This window comes from Melospiza melodia, chromosome 6 (assembly GCF_035770615.1).
Source record: "Melospiza melodia melodia isolate bMelMel2 chromosome 6, bMelMel2.pri, whole genome shotgun sequence".
Lineage (NCBI taxonomy): Eukaryota > Metazoa > Chordata > Aves > Passeriformes > Passerellidae > Melospiza > Melospiza melodia.
Window position 1 is genome coordinate 55,323,366 of NC_086199.1, and position 22,634 is coordinate 55,345,999.

General features: G+C 60.3%; 7 protein-coding genes across 13 annotated transcripts; 5 read left to right on the top strand and 2 right to left on the bottom strand.

Moving 5' to 3' along the window:
• Window positions 1-163: 163 nt before the first annotated feature.
• Window positions 164-2,558, bottom strand: LOC134419260 (lysosomal membrane ascorbate-dependent ferrireductase CYB561A3). Of its 2 annotated transcripts, none has more exons than XM_063158297.1 (6): window positions 2,444-2,558; window positions 1,422-1,627; window positions 1,151-1,359; window positions 923-1,077; window positions 548-704; window positions 164-434 (listed from the first exon to the last, which is right to left on the bottom strand). In XM_063158297.1, the coding sequence occupies exons 1-6, from the start codon at window positions 2,482-2,484 to the stop codon at window positions 411-413; spliced, it is 792 nt and encodes a 263-aa protein (XP_063014367.1). In that variant the 5' UTR covers window positions 2,485-2,558; the 3' UTR covers window positions 164-410. The 2 variants fall into 2 exon arrangements, with proteins under 2 accessions (XP_063014367.1, XP_063014368.1); XM_063158298.1 differs by lacking the exon at window positions 2,444-2,558 and adding an exon at window positions 2,238-2,377.
• On the top strand, window positions 2,514-5,130 carry TMEM138 (transmembrane protein 138). Its single transcript, XM_063158302.1, has 5 exons — window positions 2,514-2,656; window positions 3,450-3,671; window positions 3,754-3,925; window positions 4,657-4,732; window positions 4,815-5,130. The coding sequence occupies exons 2-5, from the start codon at window positions 3,544-3,546 to the stop codon at window positions 4,925-4,927; spliced, it is 489 nt and encodes a 162-aa protein (XP_063014372.1). The 5' UTR covers window positions 2,514-2,656; window positions 3,450-3,543; the 3' UTR covers window positions 4,928-5,130.
• Window positions 5,131-5,720: 590 nt separating this feature from the next.
• On the top strand, window positions 5,721-7,441 carry TMEM216 (transmembrane protein 216). Of its 4 annotated transcripts, none has more exons than XM_063158299.1 (5): window positions 5,721-5,780; window positions 5,965-6,066; window positions 6,149-6,241; window positions 6,451-6,697; window positions 7,308-7,428. In XM_063158299.1, exons 1-5 carry the CDS (start codon window positions 5,768-5,770, stop codon window positions 7,390-7,392), a joined length of 540 nt encoding a protein of 179 aa, XP_063014369.1. In that variant the 5' UTR covers window positions 5,721-5,767; the 3' UTR covers window positions 7,393-7,428. The 4 variants fall into 4 exon arrangements, 3 of the variants coding, with proteins under 3 accessions (XP_063014369.1, XP_063014371.1, XP_063014370.1); XR_010028001.1 differs by lacking the exon at window positions 5,721-5,780 and adding an exon at window positions 6,743-7,059 and having other exon boundaries at window positions 5,943-6,066; window positions 6,451-6,652; window positions 7,308-7,441; XM_063158301.1 differs by lacking the exon at window positions 5,721-5,780 and having other exon boundaries at window positions 5,928-6,066.
• CPSF7 (cleavage and polyadenylation specific factor 7) lies at window positions 7,329-14,509 on the bottom strand. The gene is made up of 9 exons (XM_063158296.1): window positions 14,286-14,509; window positions 11,692-11,910; window positions 11,143-11,246; window positions 10,752-10,897; window positions 9,123-9,528; window positions 8,930-9,048; window positions 8,691-8,856; window positions 8,433-8,606; window positions 7,329-8,352 (listed from the first exon to the last, which is right to left on the bottom strand). Exons 1-8 carry the CDS (start codon window positions 14,337-14,339, stop codon window positions 8,438-8,440), a joined length of 1,383 nt encoding a protein of 460 aa, XP_063014366.1. The 5' UTR covers window positions 14,340-14,509; the 3' UTR covers window positions 7,329-8,352; window positions 8,433-8,437.
• A 536-nt stretch (window positions 14,510-15,045) lies between these two features.
• On the top strand, window positions 15,046-16,998 carry SDHAF2 (succinate dehydrogenase complex assembly factor 2). The gene is made up of 4 exons (XM_063158306.1): window positions 15,046-15,133; window positions 15,635-15,843; window positions 16,532-16,641; window positions 16,721-16,998. The coding sequence occupies exons 1-4, from the start codon at window positions 15,119-15,121 to the stop codon at window positions 16,849-16,851; spliced, it is 465 nt and encodes a 154-aa protein (XP_063014376.1). The 5' UTR covers window positions 15,046-15,118; the 3' UTR covers window positions 16,852-16,998.
• Window positions 16,999-17,142: 144 nt separating this feature from the next.
• On the top strand, window positions 17,143-19,275 carry LOC134419263 (uncharacterized). 3 transcript variants are annotated; one of them, XM_063158305.1, is made up of 7 exons: window positions 17,143-17,719; window positions 17,790-18,001; window positions 18,427-18,506; window positions 18,583-18,633; window positions 18,758-18,838; window positions 18,912-18,984; window positions 19,058-19,275. In XM_063158305.1, exons 1-7 carry the CDS (start codon window positions 17,433-17,435, stop codon window positions 19,186-19,188), a joined length of 915 nt encoding a protein of 304 aa, XP_063014375.1. In that variant the 5' UTR covers window positions 17,143-17,432; the 3' UTR covers window positions 19,189-19,275. The 3 variants fall into 3 exon arrangements, with proteins under 3 accessions (XP_063014375.1, XP_063014373.1, XP_063014374.1); XM_063158303.1 differs by having other exon boundaries at window positions 18,758-18,984; XM_063158304.1 differs by having other exon boundaries at window positions 18,912-19,275.
• Window positions 19,276-20,102: 827 nt separating this feature from the next.
• LRRC10B (leucine rich repeat containing 10B) lies at window positions 20,103-20,954 on the top strand. The gene has a single exon (XM_063159439.1). It carries the CDS (start codon window positions 20,103-20,105, stop codon window positions 20,952-20,954), a length of 852 nt encoding a protein of 283 aa, XP_063015509.1.
• The last annotated feature ends 1,680 nt before the right edge of the window (window positions 20,955-22,634 follow it).

The window sequence follows — 22,634 nt, forward strand, 5'->3', positions numbered from 1 at the left end:
ATGATCCTAAATCCCGTGGGGTGACCACGGGGAGCTGTCTCATGTCTCCAGGCAACCAGCAGGGATAAGCCCTTGGAAGGGACAGCGTGGCTTGGCCAAGACCTACTCCCAAGCTCCCAGCTCCCAGGCCCTCCCTTGTCCCCAAGGATTTGAGTGCCAGAGCTCTGCAGAAGCCAATGTTTTATTCCATGTCCATGATGCCCCTGAGTAGCTCCACCCTGAGCTGGATCCTCTGGAGTGGCAGTGACAAGGATGCTCCTCGTTGTCCCAGCGAGGCTCTGGCAGCTCCAGCTGCGGCGTTGAGGGATGGCACCGGCAAGCGCTGGGGTTGGGCATGGCCCGGGATCCAGGCAGGAGCTGGCACGTGGAGGCACAAGGATACAGCTTGGCAGTGCTGGAGATCCCTGGGATCAGCGCTCGGCAGAGAGCAGGGGCTGTGGGAGACAGGGATGAGGCGGGGTCCCTCAATCCTTCCCCACCCTCGGGACTGTGCTGGGGGGGCAGCTTCCCAGTTCAGGTTCCCAAATCCACCCAGCGCGTCCTGTACCTGGCGGGAGTCCGGGGAATCGGAATCCGGGCGCTTCCAGCTGGGCCTGGCCAGGGCAGCCACCACCAACACTCCAAAAATGAGGATGAGGAGCCCCAGGGTGTTGGCAAACACGGCCTCAGCTGGCAGGAGCTTGTATGCCATGGTCCCGTTCTTCCTGGAGCGGGGAAGAGAGGCTGGGAGTGTTCTGGATATTCCCAAACTCCCCCTCAAACCTTGCAGGGAAGTGTGCAGGGAGCCACACACCTGAGGAAGTGCTCAGTTCCCTTTGCTCTGGCTGGTCCCTCCCAGATCCAGCCCAAATCCACATCCTGAGTGCCCCCCTATCCCCTGTGAGGGATCTTCCCAAGCCCACCCCCTGCCCCTGACACTCACAGGCTGAAGAAAAGCTTCTCGTTGATTCCTGACATGCAGGAAGCCACGGACAGCATGAGGATGGTGGAGCCAAAGAAAACATGGATGGGCTTGTAGAGTGCCCGGAGCCAGGTGGGAGCCCAGGGCAGCAGGAACGCTCCAAAACCCGCCGCCCACTGCGGGAAGAGAACGTGAGGGCGGAAAACTCGGGATGCCGGAGGGATGGGGGGATGCAGGAGGGATTCCCACCTGGCAGGAGAAGAGCAGGACAGTTGCCAGCCCCATCCAGCTGTGCAGCGAGTACATGTTGGGCGTCCCTTGGGAGTTATGGAAGCAGAACACGGCCGCCAGCCCCAGCACGGTCAGGACGAACGCTCCCAAAGCCAAGCTGCCGTGCAGCACCTTCCAGGGAAGCTTGGGGCCGCTCCACGTGTGGGGAATGCGGTAAACCAGGGCAGCTGTGAGGGGAAAAAACATCAGGAAGGAGCCGTGGTGGGATCCCCGCGCTCCCTCTGCTCACCTGCGCCGTAGAGCACCACCAAGCCCGTCACCATCAGCACCGGGTGCCAGTTGAACGTGCGGGAGCTGCCGTCCAGGGAGAAGCCCCCGCGCCAGTGCTGGCACCAGGTGCCCACCATGGCCACGCAGAGCAGTCCCAGCGCTCCCAGGAAGGCACTGAAGGGCAGGAAGGGCACGTCCAGCATGGCCGGGGAGCGGTGGTGGCACCTGCGGGTGAGCGAGGAGCCGGCTCAGGCTCCGGATGCGGTCCCAGGGAGGAGCCACGGAAAGAGGAACTGGGAGCCCAGAGGGTGTGGGGGGGCAGCTGCGTCCCAGCCTGGGGAAGGTGACAGGATGGAGCTGCTTCCCAGCCAGGGATGGTGGCCCAGCTCCTTCCCAGTCTGGGAATGGTGGCAGGGATGGATCCAGGATGGTTGCACCTGGGGGTGATCGAGGGGCCTTTTGGGGCTCTCTGACTGAGTGCCAGGAAGAACCACGGAAAGGGGAACTGGAACGCTGAGGGGATGACCAGAGTCCAGCTGTGCCCTGGCCAGCGATGGAACAGGACATGCAGAGCAGAATTCCTGGGCACGGCAGCCCAGGGAATGGCAGCAAGGGGCTCTCAGTGTCAGCTGTCATGGTCCCCCTTGCAGGAACCTGACAGCTCTCATTTGCATGTGATTTGCATGTGCCCCCAGAAATCGGTATTTCTGTCCCCTCCGGGGACGGGGGATGTCCCGACACCCTCAAATAAGCTGCCTCACGGGACATAGTGACAGGAAACGGGTGGAGACACGGGGCCCCATGGTTCCCCAAAATGTGGGACACAGAGACTCACGGATCTCCCAAATCTGGGGTACTCGGTGCCATGACTCCCCGAAATCTGGGAACACGTGTCTCCACAGCCCCCCCCAAACCTCAGGCTCCCCGGGACCTGGAACAAAACGCCCGGCCCTGACTCCACCCAAAACCCAGACCACGGGGTCCCTCGGCCCCTCCCAACCCCGGAGCCGCCCACCAGCGCTCCCAACCCCGGGGCTGTACCTGGGCCCCACCGCCCCCTCCTCGTCACTGGGCGCCGCCATCTTGGCGAGCGCCGCTCTGCCTGTTCATCTCTATGGTTTTCCCGCGCACCCCAATGTGCTGCCACAGAGGGGGGGGCGGCCAGAGCGGCCCCGCGGGTCCTCCAGCCTCCACTTCCGCCTTCACTTCCGGCTCTGGCGGCCGTTTCCATGGGGACCAAGATGGCGGCGGCGGGTGAGCGCCCGGGGCGGGGGCACGGCGGGGACCCAGCGGGACCGCCGGGACCGGGACCTCCGGCACCCAGCGGGGTTTGGGCGTATCGGGGGGGGCGGCCCCGGGAGCGAGGAGGCGGCAGGGACAGGGGGAGAGGGCGGCGAGAGGGGGCCCGGTGGTCTCCGCGGTGGTGGCTGTGAGAAGGGGCGGAGTGACGCGGGATCTGGAGGGGCAGAGAGTGTTCTCTTCATCCCCATATCCAGCTCCTTCCCCCCTCCCGTCTGTCAGTTTCTCGCTCCCATGTCCAGCGTTTCTTCCTCCGCGTTTCCAGCTACTTTCCGTTCTTTCCCAGCCCCTTTACCCCCGTCTGTCACCATGTCTGCCCCTCAGGGAATTCAGCCCCCAGCACAGCCCTTTCCTGCCGGGACACGGGGGATCCCTCTGCCCTCCGTCCCTCTCCGGCCAGGATGATCCCTGAGGGGGTTGTTCCCGTGGGATATGTGTCCCACGAGGGCTGTACCTGCTCCGGTGTCCAAAAATTCCCGTCTGTCTCTCCTCACTCCTCTCTCCCTATGCCCAGAGTGGGACATGCCTAGACCTGCTCTGAACTGCCCATGGAGTTGGGAACAGCCAGGAATAACGTGCTTGGACACTGCTTCTTGGGACTGCACGTCTCACTCATCCCTGGATTGCCTCACATGGGGATTGGGGTGCATTTCAGGGGCAAGGAAGACACTCGAGGAAAGAGAGGACGCAGCTCATTGGGTTTTCCTGGTTTCTGGGATCCATCCCAATCCCTGTGTTCCCCCTCCAGGTTTGGGATGTCGGGAGAGGCCCTGCTGATCCTCCCCAGCGCCATGATCCATTGGGAATGCTGGGGCTGAGGGCTGCAAGCCCCAGGAAGGAGGATGCTCCAGCCCAGCAACTACAGCCTGGTGCTGTTCCTGCAGTTCCTGCTGCTTTCCTACGACCTCTTTGTGAATTCCTTCTCGGAGCTGCTGCGCACGGCTCCGGCCGTGCAGCTCGTCCTCTTCATGTGAGTACAGGGAAGGTGGGGAAAGTCCTGGAAGCAGATCCAGGAGATCCAGGACCCCACAATCCCTCTGTTCTCCCGGCAGCATCCAGGACATCGCTATCGTCTTCAACGTCATCATCGTCTTCCTCATGTTCTTCAACACCTACGTGTTCCAGGCGGGGTTGGTCAACCTCCTGTTCCATAAATTCAAGGGAACCATCCTGCTCTCTGCAGCCTACCTGGCACTCAGCATCTCCTTCCACGTCTGGATTATGGTAGGATGGCGTGGGCACAGCTACTGGATTCTCCCAAGGGCTTTTTCCATGACCCCCCAGCTTCCCACAGTCTTTTCTCATGGCCTCCCCCTGGAAGGTGTCCCATGGAAGATGTCCCATTCCATCACCCTGTGGTTGGCATCTGCCTAGAAGTGTCCTGCCCAATGCCAGCCCCATCCCAGCTCATTATTTCCCCAGAGAAAGCCTGTGCTAGCAGCTCCTGTTTTTTCTGGGATTAATCCCTATACCTGAGGGCAGCCCCCTCCCTTCCCACAGCTCCAAGGGCTGTGCAGGCTCCTGGATCTGTCCTGGCAGCACCTTCCCCTTTTCCTTCTTGGATAAACTCCTTCCTAGCTCCTTCCCAATGGAGCAGTTCCCATCCCCTGGACACCTCCTGGAGTTCCCTCCCTCCTGCTGCCCCGGAGCACGGGGAATGTTTGGGGGGTCAGGAGCCACAGCAGCTGCTCTGGTGCTGCCCACGCCGTCCAGGAGGGGGATTTGCAGGGATTTGCAGGGATCTGCAGTCTGAAGCCGGAATAGGTCCGGGCTCAATGCCTAAATCCCCTGAGCTGCTTAACCTTTGGGGTAGGGAGATTCCCAAACTTCTCCAGGTGGAATTCCTGCCTTGATGTCCCTTCATCCCGCTCAGAACCTTTGGAATGGGGTGAGGGGTCTGGGAGGGCTCAATAAAACTGCTCCAGGGGTTACTCCCAGTTTTCCACCCCCCTCAGAACCTGCGCTGGCGTGACTCGAGCCGCTTCATCTGGACTGAAGGCCTTCAGACCCTGTTCGTTTTCCAGAGGCTGGGTAAGGACCCCAAGGATCAGGGTGGGATCCCACATCCTTTGGGGGTGCTGGGGGCCCTCTCTCATCCCGAAATTCCCTGCAGCGGCCGTGCTTTACTGCTACTTCTACAAGAGGACCGCTGTGCACCTGGGAGACCCCCTGTTCTACCAGGATTCACTCTGGCTTCGCAAGGAATTTGCCCACTTCCGTGGCTGATGGATCCCCTGGAGTCTCCTTGCACTCCACCAGCTCTGTCAGGGTCGGTTCTGGCTCATCCTTTCCCTGGGGTCCAGCCCTTGGGATTTTGGGAGTCAGCAGGAGGCTTGTGGGGCATCCCTGCGTTTCAGGGCCACGGCCGTGGTTGGGACTGGAATATTTTTGGAAACACTAAAGGAATAAATCGGATGTGTTTTCCAGAGGCTGCCGGGTGTTTGTGCCCACCCGGTGTGACGGCTGCACTCCTTACATTTGCCACCGCCAAACGGGGACATTCCTGCGCTCCGGTGTGGGATTCCTGGGCTACAGTGAAGCCACCAAACCGGGATATTCCCGTGCTCCAGTGTGGGATTCCTGGGTTACAGTGAAGCCACCAAACCGGGATATTCCCGTGCTCAGGTGTGGGATTCCTGGGTTACAGTGAAGCCACCAAACCGGGATATTCCCGTGCTCCGGTGTGGGATTCCTGGGTTACAGTGAAGCCACCAAACGGGGACATTCCGTGCTCCGGTGTGGGATTCCTGGGTTACAGTGAAGCCGCCAAACTCCGGTGTGGGATTCCTGGGTTACAGTGCAGCCGCCAAACGGGGACATTCCCGCGCTCCGGTGTGGGATTCCTGTCCCGATGGATACCAGGAGCGGGGTCGGGAGGGAGGGGGACGCGAACCCGCGCCACAGCGCTCGGTCCTCCAACCATAGAGAGGTGCGGCTAGAGCGGCAGCGCGCGCCGCCAGACCAGCGAGAGGGGCGGGCCATAGAGCGGCTCCGCCCTCACGCTCCTCGCCCTCGGCGCCCCCGTGCGGGCGAGCGCGGCGGCGGCGGTTCCCATGGAGATGGAAGATGGCGCCCAGGGGTAGGAGCAGGACCGGGGGGGGAAACGGGGTATCCCGGAGGATACGGGGGGTACTGGGAGGAAGCCGGGCTGGGAGCGGCGCTGGGAACGAGGCAGGGGGGCGGCCGAGGCGCTGCAGGGCTCCGGGGGCCGCGCTGCCATGCCCGCCCCGTGCCCCCCCTCATGGCCGCCCGTGTCCCCTCAGACCGCCATCGCTCCTCGGCTCCGCTGCAGGTCCTGCTCTTCCTCAACGGCTGGTACTGCGCCACATATTTTCTCCTGGAAGCGTTCGTGTTCGTGTACAAAGGTGAGTCCTTCGCTCCAGAACTCCTCCCGATCCCGCCGGGACGGGCGGGAATGTGGTGCTGAGGGCGGTGCTTTTCCTGCAGTGCTGCTCCTGCCCTATCCCGTCTCCAACTTGGTGTTGGACGTGGTGCTGCTCCTCCTCTACCTCGGCATTGAGGCCACACGCATCTTCTTCGGTGAGTGCCCCTGAATGCCAGAGGCTCCACAGGGAGTGCAGAGTCCTGGGACACCCGCAAAGAACATACCTGGATGTTCAGGTGGGATGGGGCAGGAAGCAACCTGGGCTAGAGGAGGGTGTCCCTGCCCACGGGAACGGGACTTTTAATTCCCTACCTAAAACCCTGCCATGATTTCCATGGTCTGATCCCAACTCTGTGCTCCACAGGCTCCAAGGGGAACCTGTGCCAGCGGAAGGTGCCGCTGTCCCTCAGCCTGGCACTTACAGTGCCGGCAGCCGCGCTGGCCGTGTACTACCTGCTGCTCCAGACATATTCCCTGCGCCTGGAAGCGTTCCTGAGTGCCATCCTGCTCCTCTTCTACGGCCTGGAGCTGCTCCTGGGTGTCCTGGCGCTCCTCTCCTTCTCCAGGTGCTGCATCCCAGGAACTGGGGGAGCCGGTGCAGGAGCTGCCAGGTTGGTTTGGCACCCACACATCCCTGTCTCTGTCCTTTCCCACAGCACGGATCCCTACTGAGGACACGGCCCAGGGACACAGGGGAGCATCACCCGTGCCAGCTCCAATTCCCAGCCCCGGGAAGGGGGAGGATCCCTCCTTTCCCACTGCCCATTTCACCTGGTGCCACCTGGACACATCCCTCCCACCTTTGTCACTTCTATGTGGACATATCCCTCCTATTTTTCCTGCTTCCCACTTCACCAGGGACCTGCTGCCACATATTCATCCCTCCCTTTTCCCACTGCCCCCTGGACATATCCCTCTCACCTTTCCCATTCTCCAATCCACTTGGACTCCTCAGAGCTTGAGCCAGCTCAAGGTATGAAGAATCCTTTTTTTTTTCTACAACATTCTTCCAGAATAATTCACTATTTTCCAATAAATATTTATTTTTACTTGGTGCCCAAGAATGTGGGTCCCCCCTGGGAATGCTCAGGTGCTTCCAGTACCTCAGAGCCAGTTTGGGAAGCACAGGAACCCATTGGAGGAGGAAAAGGGTGAGGGACAATGGGTGCCCAGACCTCCCAGATCCCAAATTATCCCTCATTATCCCAAATCCCACCGTAGGAAGGCAACAGGAGCGCTGTGTAAAAGACTGACAACGTCATCTGAGTTTATTACACAATTCCAACCTATCCAAAGACAAATCTAATCACTGCGAGCAGGAGGGGCGGCGCCTCGCCGGGGCTTCCAGGGATTTGCTCTGCAATTTGGGGGGAATCTTTCCCCCTTCCACTATTTGGAAAGAAACTAAAAATCTGTGGCGGTAAGTAAAAAAAAAACCCGGAGCTCTCCTGCCGAGTGCTCCCACCTCGTGGGGCTTGGGAAAATCGGGGTGGTTTTTCCTGAATTTGGGTTATTTCAACTTAAAAAGACTTCCAGGGCCTGGGTTTTCCTACCCAAACGTGATTCCAGCCCTGGAAGTCACCCAGTGTGTCCCAGCTCATCCTGACCCTCCTGGGCTCTCCCTCCCTCTCCTTTTTGGGATTCTGAGGGGACACAAGGGGGTCACAGCCTGCCCTGCCTCTTCCGCTTCCTCTAAAACAAGGAAGGCTCTGCGGGAGGGGCCGGAGCTGCCGTCTGCGTGGGAATGCTGCTGTGGGGAATGTCGGGATAGAGAGGATGACCCCCAACCCAGCTCCAGCCCCTTTTTCCCAGCTCCTGGAGGGTGAAGGGCCAAAGGAGGAGCGTGGCACAGTGTCCCACCAGGGCGATGGGGACGCGAGTGTCCCCAGGCAATGCAGAGGATGGCACGTGGCTCCTGATCCCAGGATCGGGAGCTGTGCATCTCCAAGCCCCCGAGCTGCACAGGGAGGGCTCCGTCTCCTCCGTCCCCCCCCGGACTGGGAAGGGCTCACAAACCTCCCTCCATGGAATAAAAGCACCATTTCTCTTTGGGTCCGAGTATCCACGGAGCGGAGCGGGATGGCCCCAGGAAGCAGCAGCAGTGGTGGGGGGGATTCCCAAGGCCACGAGGTGCGGGCGGGGGTCCCGCCCGGAGGGGGCTGCGGTGGCGAGGAAGGGACCGGGATGGGGCGGAGCAGCCTCGGGCACGGCATCCTGGTCGAGGTGAGGAGATAGAGTCCATTAAAAACCACTTCCTGCCAAATTCCTGTCGGGAGAGAGGAGAGGAATGGTGGGAGCGCCCTTCCCTCATCCCTCACACTTCCAGGGGATTCCCCAGCCTCCCACCTGTCTCAGTGGTGCCGGTCCCTGTCTCTGTCCCTGTCCCGATGCCGCTCGTGCTCCCGGCTCCGCTCTGGGAAATAATCCTCGTGCCGATCGTCGCTGTGGAGCAGATCCCGGTGCCGCCGGCTGCTCTCGCGGGACCGGCTGGGAGAGCGCTCCCGGGATCGGTGCCTTTTCCTTTGGAGGAGACAGAACCCAAAGAGTGATTTTTTAGTCGCTCACCAGCAGGGAGGATCCCCTTCTCTGGATCCAGGGGGATACCTGGAGCTGCTGCTGGAGCTGCTGCTGTAGGATTTGGCCTCAATTCCATGCAGGCAATCCTTGAGGGAAGAGAGGAGGACGCGGCACCGCTCGTCGCTGGCCACGCGCGACTGCTTGATGACAGCGATGGCTGTGAGCAGCGTCTCGATGGCGTTGCTGTAATCCCCTGAGGAGCAGAGCAGGGGGTCAGGAGCACGAATCCATCCCGGGATGGGGGACACGAGGGACACGGGAAGTACCTGCGCTGGCGCCGGACACCGCCTTGGAAATGGCGCTGCTGGAGATGGCGCGGTTGCGGTTCATGATCTCCTCAAACTCGCCTTCGCTCAAGGCCGGGATCGGCGGGCCCAGCTCCCGGCTGCGGGCACAGCGGGAACGGGGGTTCAGCGGGATCCTCCCCGAGCATCCCAACCCCACTCCTGCCCAGCTCACCTGCTGTGGTTGTAGGGAGCCATGGCCTTGCCGTAGGTATCCGGAGGGGGTCCCAGGGCGGCGGTGGGCGGCGGGAAGAAGGCGGGATTGAGGTGCAGGGCGGGGGGCACGGCCCCCGGCGGGGGCACGGCCAGGGGCGGGGGCAGCCGGGGCGGCGGGGGCAGCAGGTGCTGGTAGGGAATTCCAGGAGGAGGCGGAGGGACTCCGAAAGCGGAGGAGAGGGGAGGCGGGGGGGGCATGGGAGGGGGGGGTAGCCCCATGAGGGGCAGCGCGGGGGGGCGGCTGAAGAAGGGCAGGACCGAGGGGGGCTTCTCCATGCGGGCGGGGGGCAGCGCGTTCTCCGTCGGCGTCGCCCGGCCGTCCACCGCATCCACGGAATCCCGAGAGTGGGCCCGCGGCGGCACACCTGGAAGTGGCACGGGGAAAGAGCTGTGAGGTGCAGCTGGAGGGTGTCCGGGTCTCCGAGACCTCCTGCTCCTCCTCTTCCTCCCACCCCTGGAGGGCTGGAGGTGCCCAGAGAGAGATCCAGCCGGCCACACATAGCCTCCACTTCCATGTGTTTTTCCAAGAGGGGCCCAGCTTTCCAGCAAGACCCTGCACAGTGTCCTGGGGACAGGCAGGTTACAGGGACAGGAGCCAAAAGCCACAAGGAATGGTGAGAGATCCCCAAAGACATCCAAAGACCCAGAGAGCCTGAGATCCACACATGGCTTTTGAGAGGCCCAAGCGTGGAAGAACATGAGGGGACAGAACTCAAGTGCTGACAGCAACAGAGCTGCTGCTAGAGGAAGGAAAACTCAGCATTCCGAGAGGGTCAAGAAGCCTTGCTCTATCCAAAGAGGCACTGAGGATGAGACAGAAGGGGTGTGACAGGAGCCACAGCTCCCAGCTGTGCCAAAAGGCTGCATGGGAGCTCCGCTGTGCCCTGGGGGCAGCCGGAACTCGGCCCAGGGAACACTCCCTACTCCACCAAAACTGCAGGGCAAGTTGGGACACAGCCTAAGCACCAAGCAGCCGATCCCCTCAGGCACCTGAGCCAAAGGAAAGGAGCGAAGCAACTCTGCTGGGAAGGGGGAGTTTTCCTCGCACAAAACATGCCAAGGGATCTACAACGACCAGAGCTGGCCAAGACCTCCTCAGACATGCTCCTGCCAGGACAATCCCTGCGGATCCCATCGCATCGCTGCGGAGTGAGGCCAGGACCACCTATTGCCATTGAGGGACGCCCACGGCCAGGCCCCAGCTGGAATATTCCTCCAGTGTTGGGCACCTTACCTCCGCAGGGATGGAAAAATTCTGGAGCAGATCCAGAGAGGAGCTACTAATAGATATGGAGGGTCTTAGCTATGCTGAGAGCCTGAAGAGCTTAAGCCCATTCAGTTTGGAGAGGAGGAGGAGGAGGCTACGAGGGATCTTCGCAGTGTGGGAGCACCTAAAAGGGGATCATAAAGACTCGGGTCAGGAGCTAATCCGGCTCAGGAATGGGAAAAACAACCCCCAAACGCTCCTGGCAAGGCTTCCCCCCATCCCAAGGGCTCGCTGGGCTGGGCCTGGCAGCTGATCTGGGGGGGATTTGGGATGTGTGTGAGATGGAACCCCCACCCCACCTCACACCGGCGCCGCACTCACGTTTGCGAGCCTGAGCCTCGAACTGCGACAGGTTCTGCCGGGTCGCCAGCCTCACCTCCACCTTGTCTCCGTTCAGGATCTTTCCGGGAAGCAGCTCCAGGAGTTTATGGACCGAGTTCTCGGAGGCCACCACCACCTCCGCGTACCTGCGTGGGAGAGAGGGAGGTTGAGCCCTGAACCCGCAGCAGAGACCTCCCCCAGACCCTCCTCCTGATCCCATCCCACTGTTCCACTCCCCCTCCTCACTTCTCCATGCTATTTGGGATGCTCCATGGATTCCTTGTCCCAGGAAGGAAAAGCACTGGCTGCTCCTCACCCTCCACCAAACAATGGATGTGGCCGTGAGGGCTTGGCTCCCATCATTCCCACCCGAAATTCCATGGGCTCTCACCCCTTGGATTGGCCATTGGCTCGGTTCTCCGCGAATTTCAGCTCCACCACGTCATAGACTCCAATGGAGCGGATGGTCTGGATCAGCTGCTGGTCAGTCGTCCACTGAGGGCACAGGGAACAGGCTCTGGTATCCATGTCTGCCCCCAGTGTCCCCCCACCCACCTGAGGAATGTCACCCCCAGACTTCCTCAGGGAGCTTAAAATCATCTGGAACGAGCCTTGGGAATGGATAACAGTGACAAGTTCTCCAGACAAGACAGAGCCTTCCCAAAACTGTTCCTGCATCCCTGAGCAGGAAAAGGCAACTCAGGAGCAGCACCCCAAAGTCACAGCTTCAAAGGGACATCAGCAGACACCCCAGCCCAGAAGCTCCTCAGGGATACAAATCCCTTTTCCCTGAGGATCACAAAGCCAAGCCCAGCTCACAATCCAGCTCAGGATTGAGGGGGAGCAGGCCCCCTCAAAATCCCTTCCCCTCCCCTAGAGAGCCCAGCAGCCCCTCAGAGGTTCCCCAGGAATCCCAAATTTCCCAGGAAGATGAGCTCACCCAGGAGAAGCTCCCGACGTAGACGGCGGCCCTCTTGTTCCGGAGGCCGCTGTAGGTGTACAGGATGGCCGGGGGTTTGCTGTTGGGCTTGGGAGACGGCTCCTGACGGATCTCCGGAGGCGCTTCCGAGCTGCTGGAACGCTTTTCCTGGGGCTGGGAGCTGGCTGCTAACACGTCGTCGTAGAGATCCATCTGGTCAGCATTACTGAACTCCGGGTCCTGCTGGGAAAACGTCATGAGATCCTGCCTTGGGAAGGGCTTGGGAAGCCTTCTTTGCTCCTTCCAAACCTGCTGTCCCAATTCCCAAGCGGAATTTCCAAGCCGAGTTCAAAGGTTTAAGGCCCAAATCACTTGGTTTGGGTCTGTGCACAGTTGGGAATTACAGCCACCCCTTGCCTGGGCAATCCCAAAAAACAGGATGAGTGACTCTGATTTCATGGAATCATGAAATAGTTGGGGTTGGAATAAGGACCCTTAAGGATCATCTCATCCCACCTCCTGCCATGGGACACCTTCCACTATCTTAGGTTGCTCCAAGCCCTGTCCAACTTGGCCTGGAACACTTCCAGAGATGGAGCAGCCACAGTTTCCCTGGAAATCCATTCCAGGACCTCACCATCCTCACAGGGAAGAAATTCTTCCCCAATATCTCATCTAAACCCCCACTGAGCTCCAGCACATTCCAAGGATCAGCCCACTTGGATCCCACAAACAAGACAAGACCCTGTTGTTGCCACCAGGAAGAAATTCCCAATTTGGAGGGCAAGAATTCAGTGGTGGAAACCAAATGGTAGGCAAAACCAAATCCCAAGTAGGGATAAGCCTATTGCTCCTTGGCAACACATGTATCCTCAAAATCCAACTTTGGAATTGCACACCCCCTTCAAACCATGCCCAGCACCCCAAACTTGCTCATTTTTGGGAAAAAAGCCCTTTTTAGGGTAGGAGCTCTCACACATTGGATCTGTCCCTTTGGTAGAGGAAGCTCAGGAAGCTCCAGAGCTGGGAATTCCAGCATGTCCCAGATCTGCCTCCCAATTCCCATTCTCTCCCAGGCTATATTTAATTTGGAATGTCCAGCAAGTGCTGTGTTTACTATGGATCCCAGTTCCTCGTTCAGATTCTGCCAGGTATTTCATCCCACAAAATCACTCCATGAGGATCCATCCCACAGGAGCTAGTGTGCCACAAAAACCAGAGGTTCTGCTCCCAAATTTTCAATTCCAGGCAGTTTGGACAATGTTTTCTGCTGGAGATACTCTGAGGATCAGGGAATTGCAAACATCCTCTTGGGAGCTGGACAGAGAAGGACACTCAGCACAAATCCAAAAATCCAACCATTTTTCCTCTCCCTGAACTTTTGCATCCAGCTCTTTCCCTGGAGCTGATAAAACAATGATTTGAAAAGGGAGCTGTAGTTTTGTGTTCATTTCCCAAAAAAGCTCAAGTGTTTGGTTAATCCAACTCCCACGCTCCCACCTCCACCAGGAGCCTTTGGACACAGCCCAAAGCTGGAAGATTCCCGCCTGGAAGTTTCAGAAAGTCAAAACCAAAAATAGGAAGGAGGGGCTAGAGGAGGAATCCCCTGGAATCCCTCAGTTCTGCTACTTAGGGGATTCAGCTTGGGAGATTTGAGGGATTCTCCTGCTCCCCATCCATGCACGCTGAGTTGAGGTGCACAGGGATGAAGCTGGGCACTGTTAGAGGGAATCACCACGTGGAAATGTGGGATTTGGAATTACACTGGCATCCCTGGAGTGCCACAGGGACACCACAGCACCTCCCCACTGCTTTGATCCTGGCATGGATTCATTCCCAGTGCTCTCCTGCCACACATCCCAAAGGGAGGAACATGCCAGAGTCATTGGCCTGGATCATCATTCCAGCTTTGAGAATCCTCCATCCACTTGGTCCTCCCAGGAGACTCCATGGGATATTCTCACCCAGTAACCAGAAGAAGCTTCTCTTGATCACTGCAGGAGCTCACAGGAATTCCTTTCTCCATGGTGATTCCTTCCTCTGGGTGCACTGCTTCCAGTTTCCATGACTTTTCCTCCTGCCAACTTCTCTCCACAAGCTTTCCATGGCAGTTTTGAATTTTCCAATATCTGCCTTCGCACTTGCTTTCCCATATCCAAGAACTCCCTAAAATCTGCTTCTCCAACACCCCCTTCCTTCATCATTTCCTCCTGTGAATCCCAGATATTCCTGGGATGGGACAAGCAGCACAGAAACAGCGAGCTCCTGCACAGATTCCAGCCTGGGTGATCCCATGGATTTGGCTCCTGGTATCCCCTCACTGTGTAATTCCCTGGAAATGCTTCTTCCAGCTGGAATTTCTCATTCTTCCAACCAGGACTCAGCTAAGCTCTTAAATCCCAAACATTCTGTGGCCAGGCACGTGTCACAACCCCCAGGGAAACCCTTTAATCACAGCTGGAGGTGGCAGCCACCGAGATTTGGGAACGACTGGGAACGATCCTTCCCTTTTCCCAGCCACACCAGTTGCATCTTCCACCGGGATGAGCTGCAGGACACTGGGATCTCTTCCCGAAAGAAAAGGGGGGGACGTGCACCCCCATGCCAGCCCTCACCTGCGTGAACTCCTCGTCGGCGTAGATGTCAATCAGATCCACTCCCTCGGACATATTTCCAGAGGCGGGAAGAGCGGGAGCCCGGGCTGGGACCGGGCGGAGCCAGGACACGGAAGGTACTCTGGGAATGGGGGCACGGGGTCACTGAGGCCCGGGGGACCCGCTGGGGGCGCCCCCCCAAAGCCCTGCGAGCCCCAAATCCCCTTTCCTCACCCCAGGCACTGTGTGCCCCTAAATCCCCTCTTCCCTCCACATACCTGTGCCCCCCTTAAATCCCTTCTAGCCCCTAAATCCCCTCTGCCTCCCAAACCTCCTCTTCCCCCTAAATCTCCGTGTCCCCCCAAATCCCACGCCCCCCCTAAATCCCTGTGTCCCCCTGAATCCCCTCTGCTCCCCAAATCCTTGTGCCTCCCCAAATCCCATTTCCCTCCAAATCCCGTGTCCCCCCAAATCCTCTCGTCCCTCCATATCCTGTCTCCCCCCCAAATCCCCGTTCCCCCCAAATTCCCTGTGCCCCCCACGATCCCCCACTGCCCCCCCTTCTTTTCCGCGGCGCCCCGTCCCCGCCATATGCGGCCCTGCGGAGCGGCGGGGCCCGGGCTGGGGGGTTTCTGGGCAGGGGGAATGTGAAGGGAGGGGGTGGCGGGTCGCGATATGTCGCGATAGGTCGCGCCCCCCACCCCGGGCCCCCCCTCCCCCGATCCCAGCCCCGCGCGCGCCGCCCGCGCTCACCGCCAGCGCCGCCGCGCCCACTTCCGGGCGTGGCCACGCCCACTTCCGGCACACCCCGCCCCGTCCACCCGGGGGGCGTGGCCAGCGCGGCGCCCGGCAAGATGGCGGCGGCCAGGGTGGGGGGGGAAGGGGGGAAAACTGGGAGGGCCAAGGGAAGGGGAAGGGGGAACAGCGGAGAGGAGGGAGGGAGAGCAGGAAAACCAGGTGAAAATGGGAGGAAAAGGTTTAAAAGGGGGTCAAAGGGGAAAGAGGGGGAAAAACAGTGGGGAAAGAGGGTAAAGAAAGGGAAAGTGGGAAAGGGAAAAAACGAAGGGGAGGGAAAGGGGGAAAAAACGGGGAGAGAGGGGGAAGGAAAAGGAGGGGAAAGAAGTGAGTTTGCGGGAGAGGCAGGATGGGAGGAAAATTAGCGTATTGAGAGGGGAAAAGGAGAGAAAAAGGAGGAGAGTCTAAGCAGGCAAAAGGGGATTTTGGGGGGATGAGGGCGGTCTGGGGTATTGATGGGGTCTGGGCAGCGGGGTTTTGGGGGATTGGGAATCGTGTCCAGTAGGATTTGGAGAGGTCCCTGTGTGCAGGCACTCCCAGGCCTGATGTCCCTGTGCTTTCCCTGTTCCCCCCAGCTCTGCTCCCTGCGCCGGCGGCTCCTATGGCCGCTGATCCCGCAGCGCGGCTACCGGGGGGATTCCCCCACGGATTCCGGGAAGGACGTGCTGGAGATCCCGCTGCCCCCCTGGCAGGAGCGTCCGGACGAGCCCCTGGACACCAAGAGAGCCCGGCTGCTGTACGAGAGCAGGAAAAGGGGGATGCTGGAAAACTGCATCCTGCTCAGGTGGGCTTGGCTCTGAGCATTCCAGTCATTAACAGGGAAGAGTTCATTGAGGTAGGGCAAAACTTCTTGGGATAAGTGTCTCCAAGATCTTGCTGGTCCAGGATCCAGTGATGGAGTAGAGCTGGGAGAGCTCAGAGAGCCAAAATCGTTTGGGAAGGATGTTTGTAAATCATGGGACATGTGAACACAAGGGCAGTTGGATGTTGAAAGAGAGATTAGAGACACAGAATTGTGGAATTCTGGAATTATTTGTGTGGGGAAGGACCTTAAGGACACCTTTCACTATCCCAGGTTGCTCCAAGCCCTATCCAGCCTGGCTTGGACACTTCCAGGGATGGGGCAGCCACAGCTTCTCTGGGAAATCCATTCCAGGGCCTCAGCACCCTCTCAGGAAAGAATCCCTTTTCAATATCTCATGTGAATGAGCGTATGGAATCCTGGAATGGTTTGGGATGGAAGGGACTAAAGGGTCATCCAGTTTCACCCCCTGCCATGGGCAGGGACACCTTCCACCAGACCAGGCTGGGTAAGGGCATTCCAGAGCTTCTCTGGGAATGCTGGGCAGGTGTTTTCCCACCCACAGAGGTGAGGCAGGGCAGGCTGGGAGTCGGTGTTTTCCAGGATCACACTGAGCTGGTTCCTATATCCCAGCTCTTCCTTCACCTCATCCCAATCCATCCCTCCCCAGCCTCTTTGCCAAGGAGAACCTGGCGCGCATGAGCGAGGAGCAGCTGAACCGCTACGACCGCCTCATCAACGAGCCCAGCAACGACTGGGACATTTATTACTGGGCCACTGGTACGTGTGGCCGTGCCCTGGGACACTGGGGTGGCACCTGGGCACAGCACAGAGCTGATTTTTCCTGTTTTCCCCTCAGAAGCGAAGCCCACGCCGGCGGAGTTCGACACGGATGTGATGGCCATGCTGAGGGAGTTTGCCAAAAACAGGAACAGGGAGCAGAGGCTCCGGCAGCCGGACCTGGAGTATCTGTTTGAGGCACCACGCTGAGGGAGGGGACGCCTCTGTCCCCATTCCCTGGACTAGCACGGGGACATGGGGCTCTGGACTGGCATTTCCACCTTCCCTATGGTTTTCCTCCTCTCCCAGCAGCCTTTGGACATTCATGCAATGCTGAATAAAGCCCTGACTACCGGCCTTGCCTGGCTGCTGGCCCTGCCCCTCTCCTGCTTTGTCACATCGGGGTCGTGCCCTCGGTGACGTTCCCAGCTCGATCTGGCACATGCCACCTCACTGATGTTCCCAATTCCCACCTGCCCCTTTTCCCAGGACCCCCAGGAGGTGACCCCACCCCGGGGCGGGGGCTGTCGTGGAGCTGGAGCGGGACATTCCCCGTGGTGCCCTCCAGCGACAAGCAGAGAGGTTGTCCCACCTCCTGCCCTGCCGTGGTGACAGCCTCCGGGAGGTCCCCGTTGTCGCGGTTACCAGGAGATAGAGTCGCGTTCCACGGGCACATTCCGCAGCTTCCGTGCCTGCCGGGAAGGGCCCGCAGCTCCAGTGCAGCTCCAGCCATGGCGTAGGGCCGTGCCTCGGGCCATTCCCGGCGCCAGGGGCCCGTTCCCAGAGCCAGGATGCCGTCCCAGCCGCAGGACTCGCCCGCCGCGGGATTGGGGACGGGCTTCCCCATGGTGAAGGGCTCCCCCTCCGAGCTCATGGGCTTCTACGTCACCAGCTACGAGGCGGCCTTTGGCAAGAGGCCCAGGGGGTCACCCCCAAAGGTGCAGGAGGGGCGAGTTTTGGCCATTGAGCTCCCCAGCGACAGGAGCATCCACCCCCTCCTCGGCGTCCACACCGGCTCGGGATACGTCGTCAACAACTACTCAGAGCTCAGATCCCTGCTCTGCCCGCACGTGGAGCGGTAGGTCCCTGCTCCAGGAGTTTGGGGGGCACCTTTTGGGATCACCCCATCACAGCCATTCCCACCCCAGCCAGGACACCGACATTTCCACCACCGCCGAGGACTTCAAGGTGTTTGGGCGCCCGGAGTACCAAAGGATGCTGCCCGAGCACGTGGATGATCCGCAGTGTCAGTATCCCACTGGCTTCTCCTTCTCCCGCCTCCGCTTCGGGGAGGTGAGAGCCCCAAATACATCTGGGGAATACGGCATCCAGAGGTACTGCGCCACTCCTGCCCAGCCAGGTATGATTCTGGGGTCTTGGGAAAGCTCCAGCCTTAGTGGGAGGGTTTTGGGGTGTTGAAATCTCAGGGAAAGCTCTATTCCCAGGAGATTCTGGGGTCGTGGTGATCGCAGGGAAAGCTCTGTCCTTAGGAGGATTTGGGGGTGGTAGGATTTCTAGGAAACCTCCAACTGCAGGAGGGTTTGAGGCCCTGGGGGTTCCAGGCCCATCTCCAACATCAGGAAGGTTTTGAGATTATTGATGGTCCCAGAGACACATCCAACTCCAGGGATTTTGGGATGTCAGTGTTCCTGGAGCCAGGTCAGACCTCAGGAGGTTTTGGGAGCGTTGGAGACCCCCTGCCCCCCTCAGAATGGAACAGGTGTATCCGGGTAATGCCAGGCCTGGGGACACAGGGGACATCCCTGCTCCATCTGCTCCCCACAGATGTCCCACCGAGGGCGATGGAGCTGTCGGGCGGCACCGAGACTGCCCCGGGGAGTGACCTCACCGTGCCAGAGCAGCCTGTGAGCCCTGTCCCCATTGTGTCCCCTGTCCCCCCCACCCCTCAGCACCCCAGGGAACACTTTTCCTATCCCACAGCTTGGTGTCGGTGACGGTCGGATGGATTCCTTTCCTGCCACGTGCAGCACTGTAAGCAAAGGGACGGGGTGGCAAGGGCAGGGGACATCCTGTCCCGGTCCCAGTGGGCTCTGAGGCATCAGGAGCTGCCTGGGCATGGCAATGAGCAGGATCCCATCCCTGTGTCCCCACACAGTACCAGCCTGCCATGGGCTACCCGGCCCCCTTCGCCCCCCCGGAGCTCCAGGTGGGACCCAAGGGTGTCACAGCCGAGAAGGTGGGTGCAGCCATGTCCCCTGTCCCATCCCTTTTCCCAAGGAACCACGCTCCCAACTCACTGCATCCCTCAGAAGCCGCTGGGGTATGGCAGTATCCAGAACCAGTACCTGATCGAGCACTCACAGATGGCCCCTGTAGCACCAGGTGAGTTTGGGGGGGATCACAGCCCCCAGGAGGAGCAGACACCCCCCTCACCAATCCCTCCTGGATTTTCCAGGCTGGTGGGCACAGACCCCAATCACGTGGGCCCCGAGATCTGTGGAGGGCATCCAGATCCCGAGTCCCAGTGGCTTCAGCACCAACAACCGCCCCACCAGTCTGTGGCGCATCGATGACCCCCTGACGTGACCCCCCCAAAAGTGCTGCTGCATCCTGGGAATCCCATCCTCGGCCTTTCCCAAATCCCCGTAGGAGGAATAAAGACCCTGCACGATGCCTTTGGATTGCTCTCTCATTTTGGGGGTTTCCTGCATCCCAGAAAGCTGGCAGGAGGGGTTTGGGTGGTCGGGGTGTCACCTGGCCAGCTGCCGCTGGAGGGCTGTACGAGCCCGGCTTTCCAGCTTTCCGAGCCGCCTTTGGGATGACACAGCTGATTTGCGGCAGGAAAATCCGGGCAGGGCTGTGGTGGGAAGCAGGAGGATGAAGAGGAGGAGGAAGGACCCCGCAGGGTGGGCAGCCATGGCACGGGGAGGGGGCGCTTGGAGAGGCTTCATCCATATCTTCCCTGATCATGGGGAACGGGATCTGTGCCCCAGGGAGTGGTTCCCGGCAGGGTCCCAGGGGATGTGCAGGATCACAGAGGGACTCCCCACCAGTTTAAGGACCCCCACCCAATCAAGGCATCCACACACAGCTCAGGGAGCGCCTCCTGCCAGTTTAGGAATTCCCACCCAGCCCAGGGACCGCACACTCAGTTTAGGGCCTCACGCCGAATTCAGGGTGAGGACGCTGAGGCCAGGCTGCTGGAAGCGGGGTTGGGACTGCTGGGGTGCGAGGGTGTCCTGCCTGGTTTGGGGACAGAGCCGGGACAAATAGGACGGGAATGGGGCCGTGGGAACGGCGGGGCGGGGCATGAATGGAATTGGTGGGCGTGGCCTAAATGGGCGCGAACGGCGGGGCGGGGCATGACTGGGACGGGGGCGTGGCCTCCTCCCCGGTGGCGCGGGCTCCCATTGGCCGCGGCGCGTTGCCATGGCCACGGCGTCGCCCTCCCGCCGCCCCGCCGGGTCCGGTGCAGGTCCCGGTGCCGGTCCCGGTGAGCGATGGGCAGCGGCGGCTCCTCGGGGCGCGGGGTCCCGGTGGCGGCCGCCGAGGGCCCCGACGGCGTCGAGCAGCGGCTGGAGGTGCGGCGCCGGCAGATCCCGGCCGAGCTGTGGGCTCAGCAGGGGCTGCGGAAGCTCTACCTGAGCGACGCGGGGCTGCGGGAGGTGCCGGACGAGCTGGCGGAGCTGCAGCACCTGCGGACCCTCGCCCTGGACGGCAACGAGCTGATGGAGGTGCCCGAGGCCGTGTGCGACCTGCCCCACCTGGCCTACCTGTACCTGGGCCGCAACGGGCTGCAGGAGCTGCCGCCCGCCTTCGCCCAGCTCCAGAGCCTGCGCTGCCTCTGGGTCGAGGGGAACTTCTTGGCGCACTTCCCCCGCGCCCTCCTGCAGCTGCCGCAGCTGCGCAGCCTCCAGCTGGGGGACAACCGGCTGTGCCGGCTGCCCGCGGCGCTGCCCCGCATGGCCGGCCTGCGGGGGCTCTGGCTCTACGGGAACCGCTTCCAGGAGTTCCCGCCCGTGCTGCTGCGCATGGATCACATCCGCGTCCTCGACCTGGACCGCAACCGCATCGCCAGCTTCCCGGACCTCAGCGGCCTCGCCTCCCTGCGCCTCCTGTCCTACGACCACAACCCCGTCCGGCAGCCGCCCTGCGTGGGGGATGAAGTGCAGCTGGTGGGGGACGGGGCGCAGGAATACATGGAAGCGCGGCAGGAGCGGCTGCAGAGCCTGCAGCAGCAGCAGGAAGAGGAGGAGGAGGGCACCGAGGCCGCCCCGGTATCCCCCGAGGATGGGCCTGAGGATGGGGAGGGGGAATTCGCAGCCCTGACGGGATCTCCTGAGGAAACGTGAGCCGCTGTCCCCCTGAAGGGGTGCAGAGCCTCCACCTGCCTCCCAGGGAACTCCCGTCTGGGAAAGGAGGAAGTTCACAGCCTCCATAAAGGAAAACGAGCGGTCTGAGGATCAGCCTTATCCAGCTGGGATAGCAGCGTTGTGTCCTGGATTGGCAGGGCTCATGGATCCCAATGGTTATCCCACCTACTCCAGGGTGCCTTGCATTGGGATACAGCCCCCTTCCCAGAGGGGTGATCCCACACTGCTACCCCACGAGAATGGGGACATTTCCACTCCTCCACCTCTGAAAATCCTTTTCTCCTGTCCCAATGGGCAGCACGGGAAAAAAGCAATGCTGGTTGCATCCACTCCGTGGATTCCATCATCCTGGAGAGCTCTGAAGTTTGGGAACAAAGGCACAGACCCTGAGAACCCCATCCTGCTGCTGGAATTGGGCTGGGGAAGAGAATTTCCCACCAGGCTCCTCCTGGCCATCAGGTTTGGGAAGGAGCTGATGGAAATTCCTCCTGGGTCGAAGCCCGGCTTGTCTCCAACCTGGACAGGGTTTTGCCTCTGTGGGAAGAGGAGGCTCATCCCTGGCATTGTCTGTCCCAAAACAGGCACCAGATCCAGGGCTGACACCTTATCCTTTCTCTTCCTCTCTCCAAGTGCCTCTTGGACCAAACACAGGCAATAAAAAGCACAAATTCAAGGAATTTGTTGTGAGAGAAAAGTGGTGGGGACCAGCCTCAGGGAAGGGTTAATTTGGGATCCCCTCAAACCAAGTGACATCCTGGTGTGCAACCACCAGCTCCTCTTATTCTGGACATCCAAGGAATCCTGATTCCCTCCATCCATCTCCGAGCTGAGCCAGTGTGGTGGAAAGCTTGGGGATCCGAGGTCTGCAGCTCGCTGGAGGTTTCAAACCACACATCCGCTTTTAATGGCCGTGGATTTGGGGCTGGGGCTGGGAGGCAGCCAGAGCTCCTGCCACATCCGCTCCGGCACTGGCAGGGCGGGTGCTGCCGGCGTTTCCCTCCACTTCCCATCCCACAGCAGGACCCACTACAGGCTATTTTGGACACGTGGAACTTCCTCAGCTGCAGGATCTGCAGGAGCTGTCGGTGCCAGCTCCTCCGGGGTAATTTCAGGGGCTTAGCAGGTGGTCCTTTGAATGAGGTCTTCCCAATAGGTGCAGGCTGTCAATCCCTTTTCCCACCCAGGTAGCCATCACTGTAGGGCAGAGTATCCCAGGATCCCACAACATCCCAGGAACACACTCCTGGAATTCTGGGTGTCTCCCAGCCCTTCATGCCATTGATCCAGGGTGATGCTGCTTTGTCTGGGGAGGCACTGCTGATAATTAGCAAGGAATTATCCATGATCCCGAGGCTGCTGACCCAGCCAGAGACCCTCAGCATTCCAAGCCCCTGATGCAGGCAAGATCTGATGCCAGCAGCTCCATGCAGATCCCTGCCAGCCCACCCATTCGGCAGGAATTGGGATGCAGGTGGCTCTGGATGACACCAGCCCGTCCCCATGGCTGAGATCACATCCAGGAGCTCTGACACCTGGGATAGGGGGGTCCTCCCTGTCTGCAGCCTTTTCTCACCACCCGGCTTTTCCCAAGGAGCCGGTCGGGATGCAGGCACCGGTGACGACGGTGGTGACAGATTCCGGCTCCGCTCGAGTATTTTG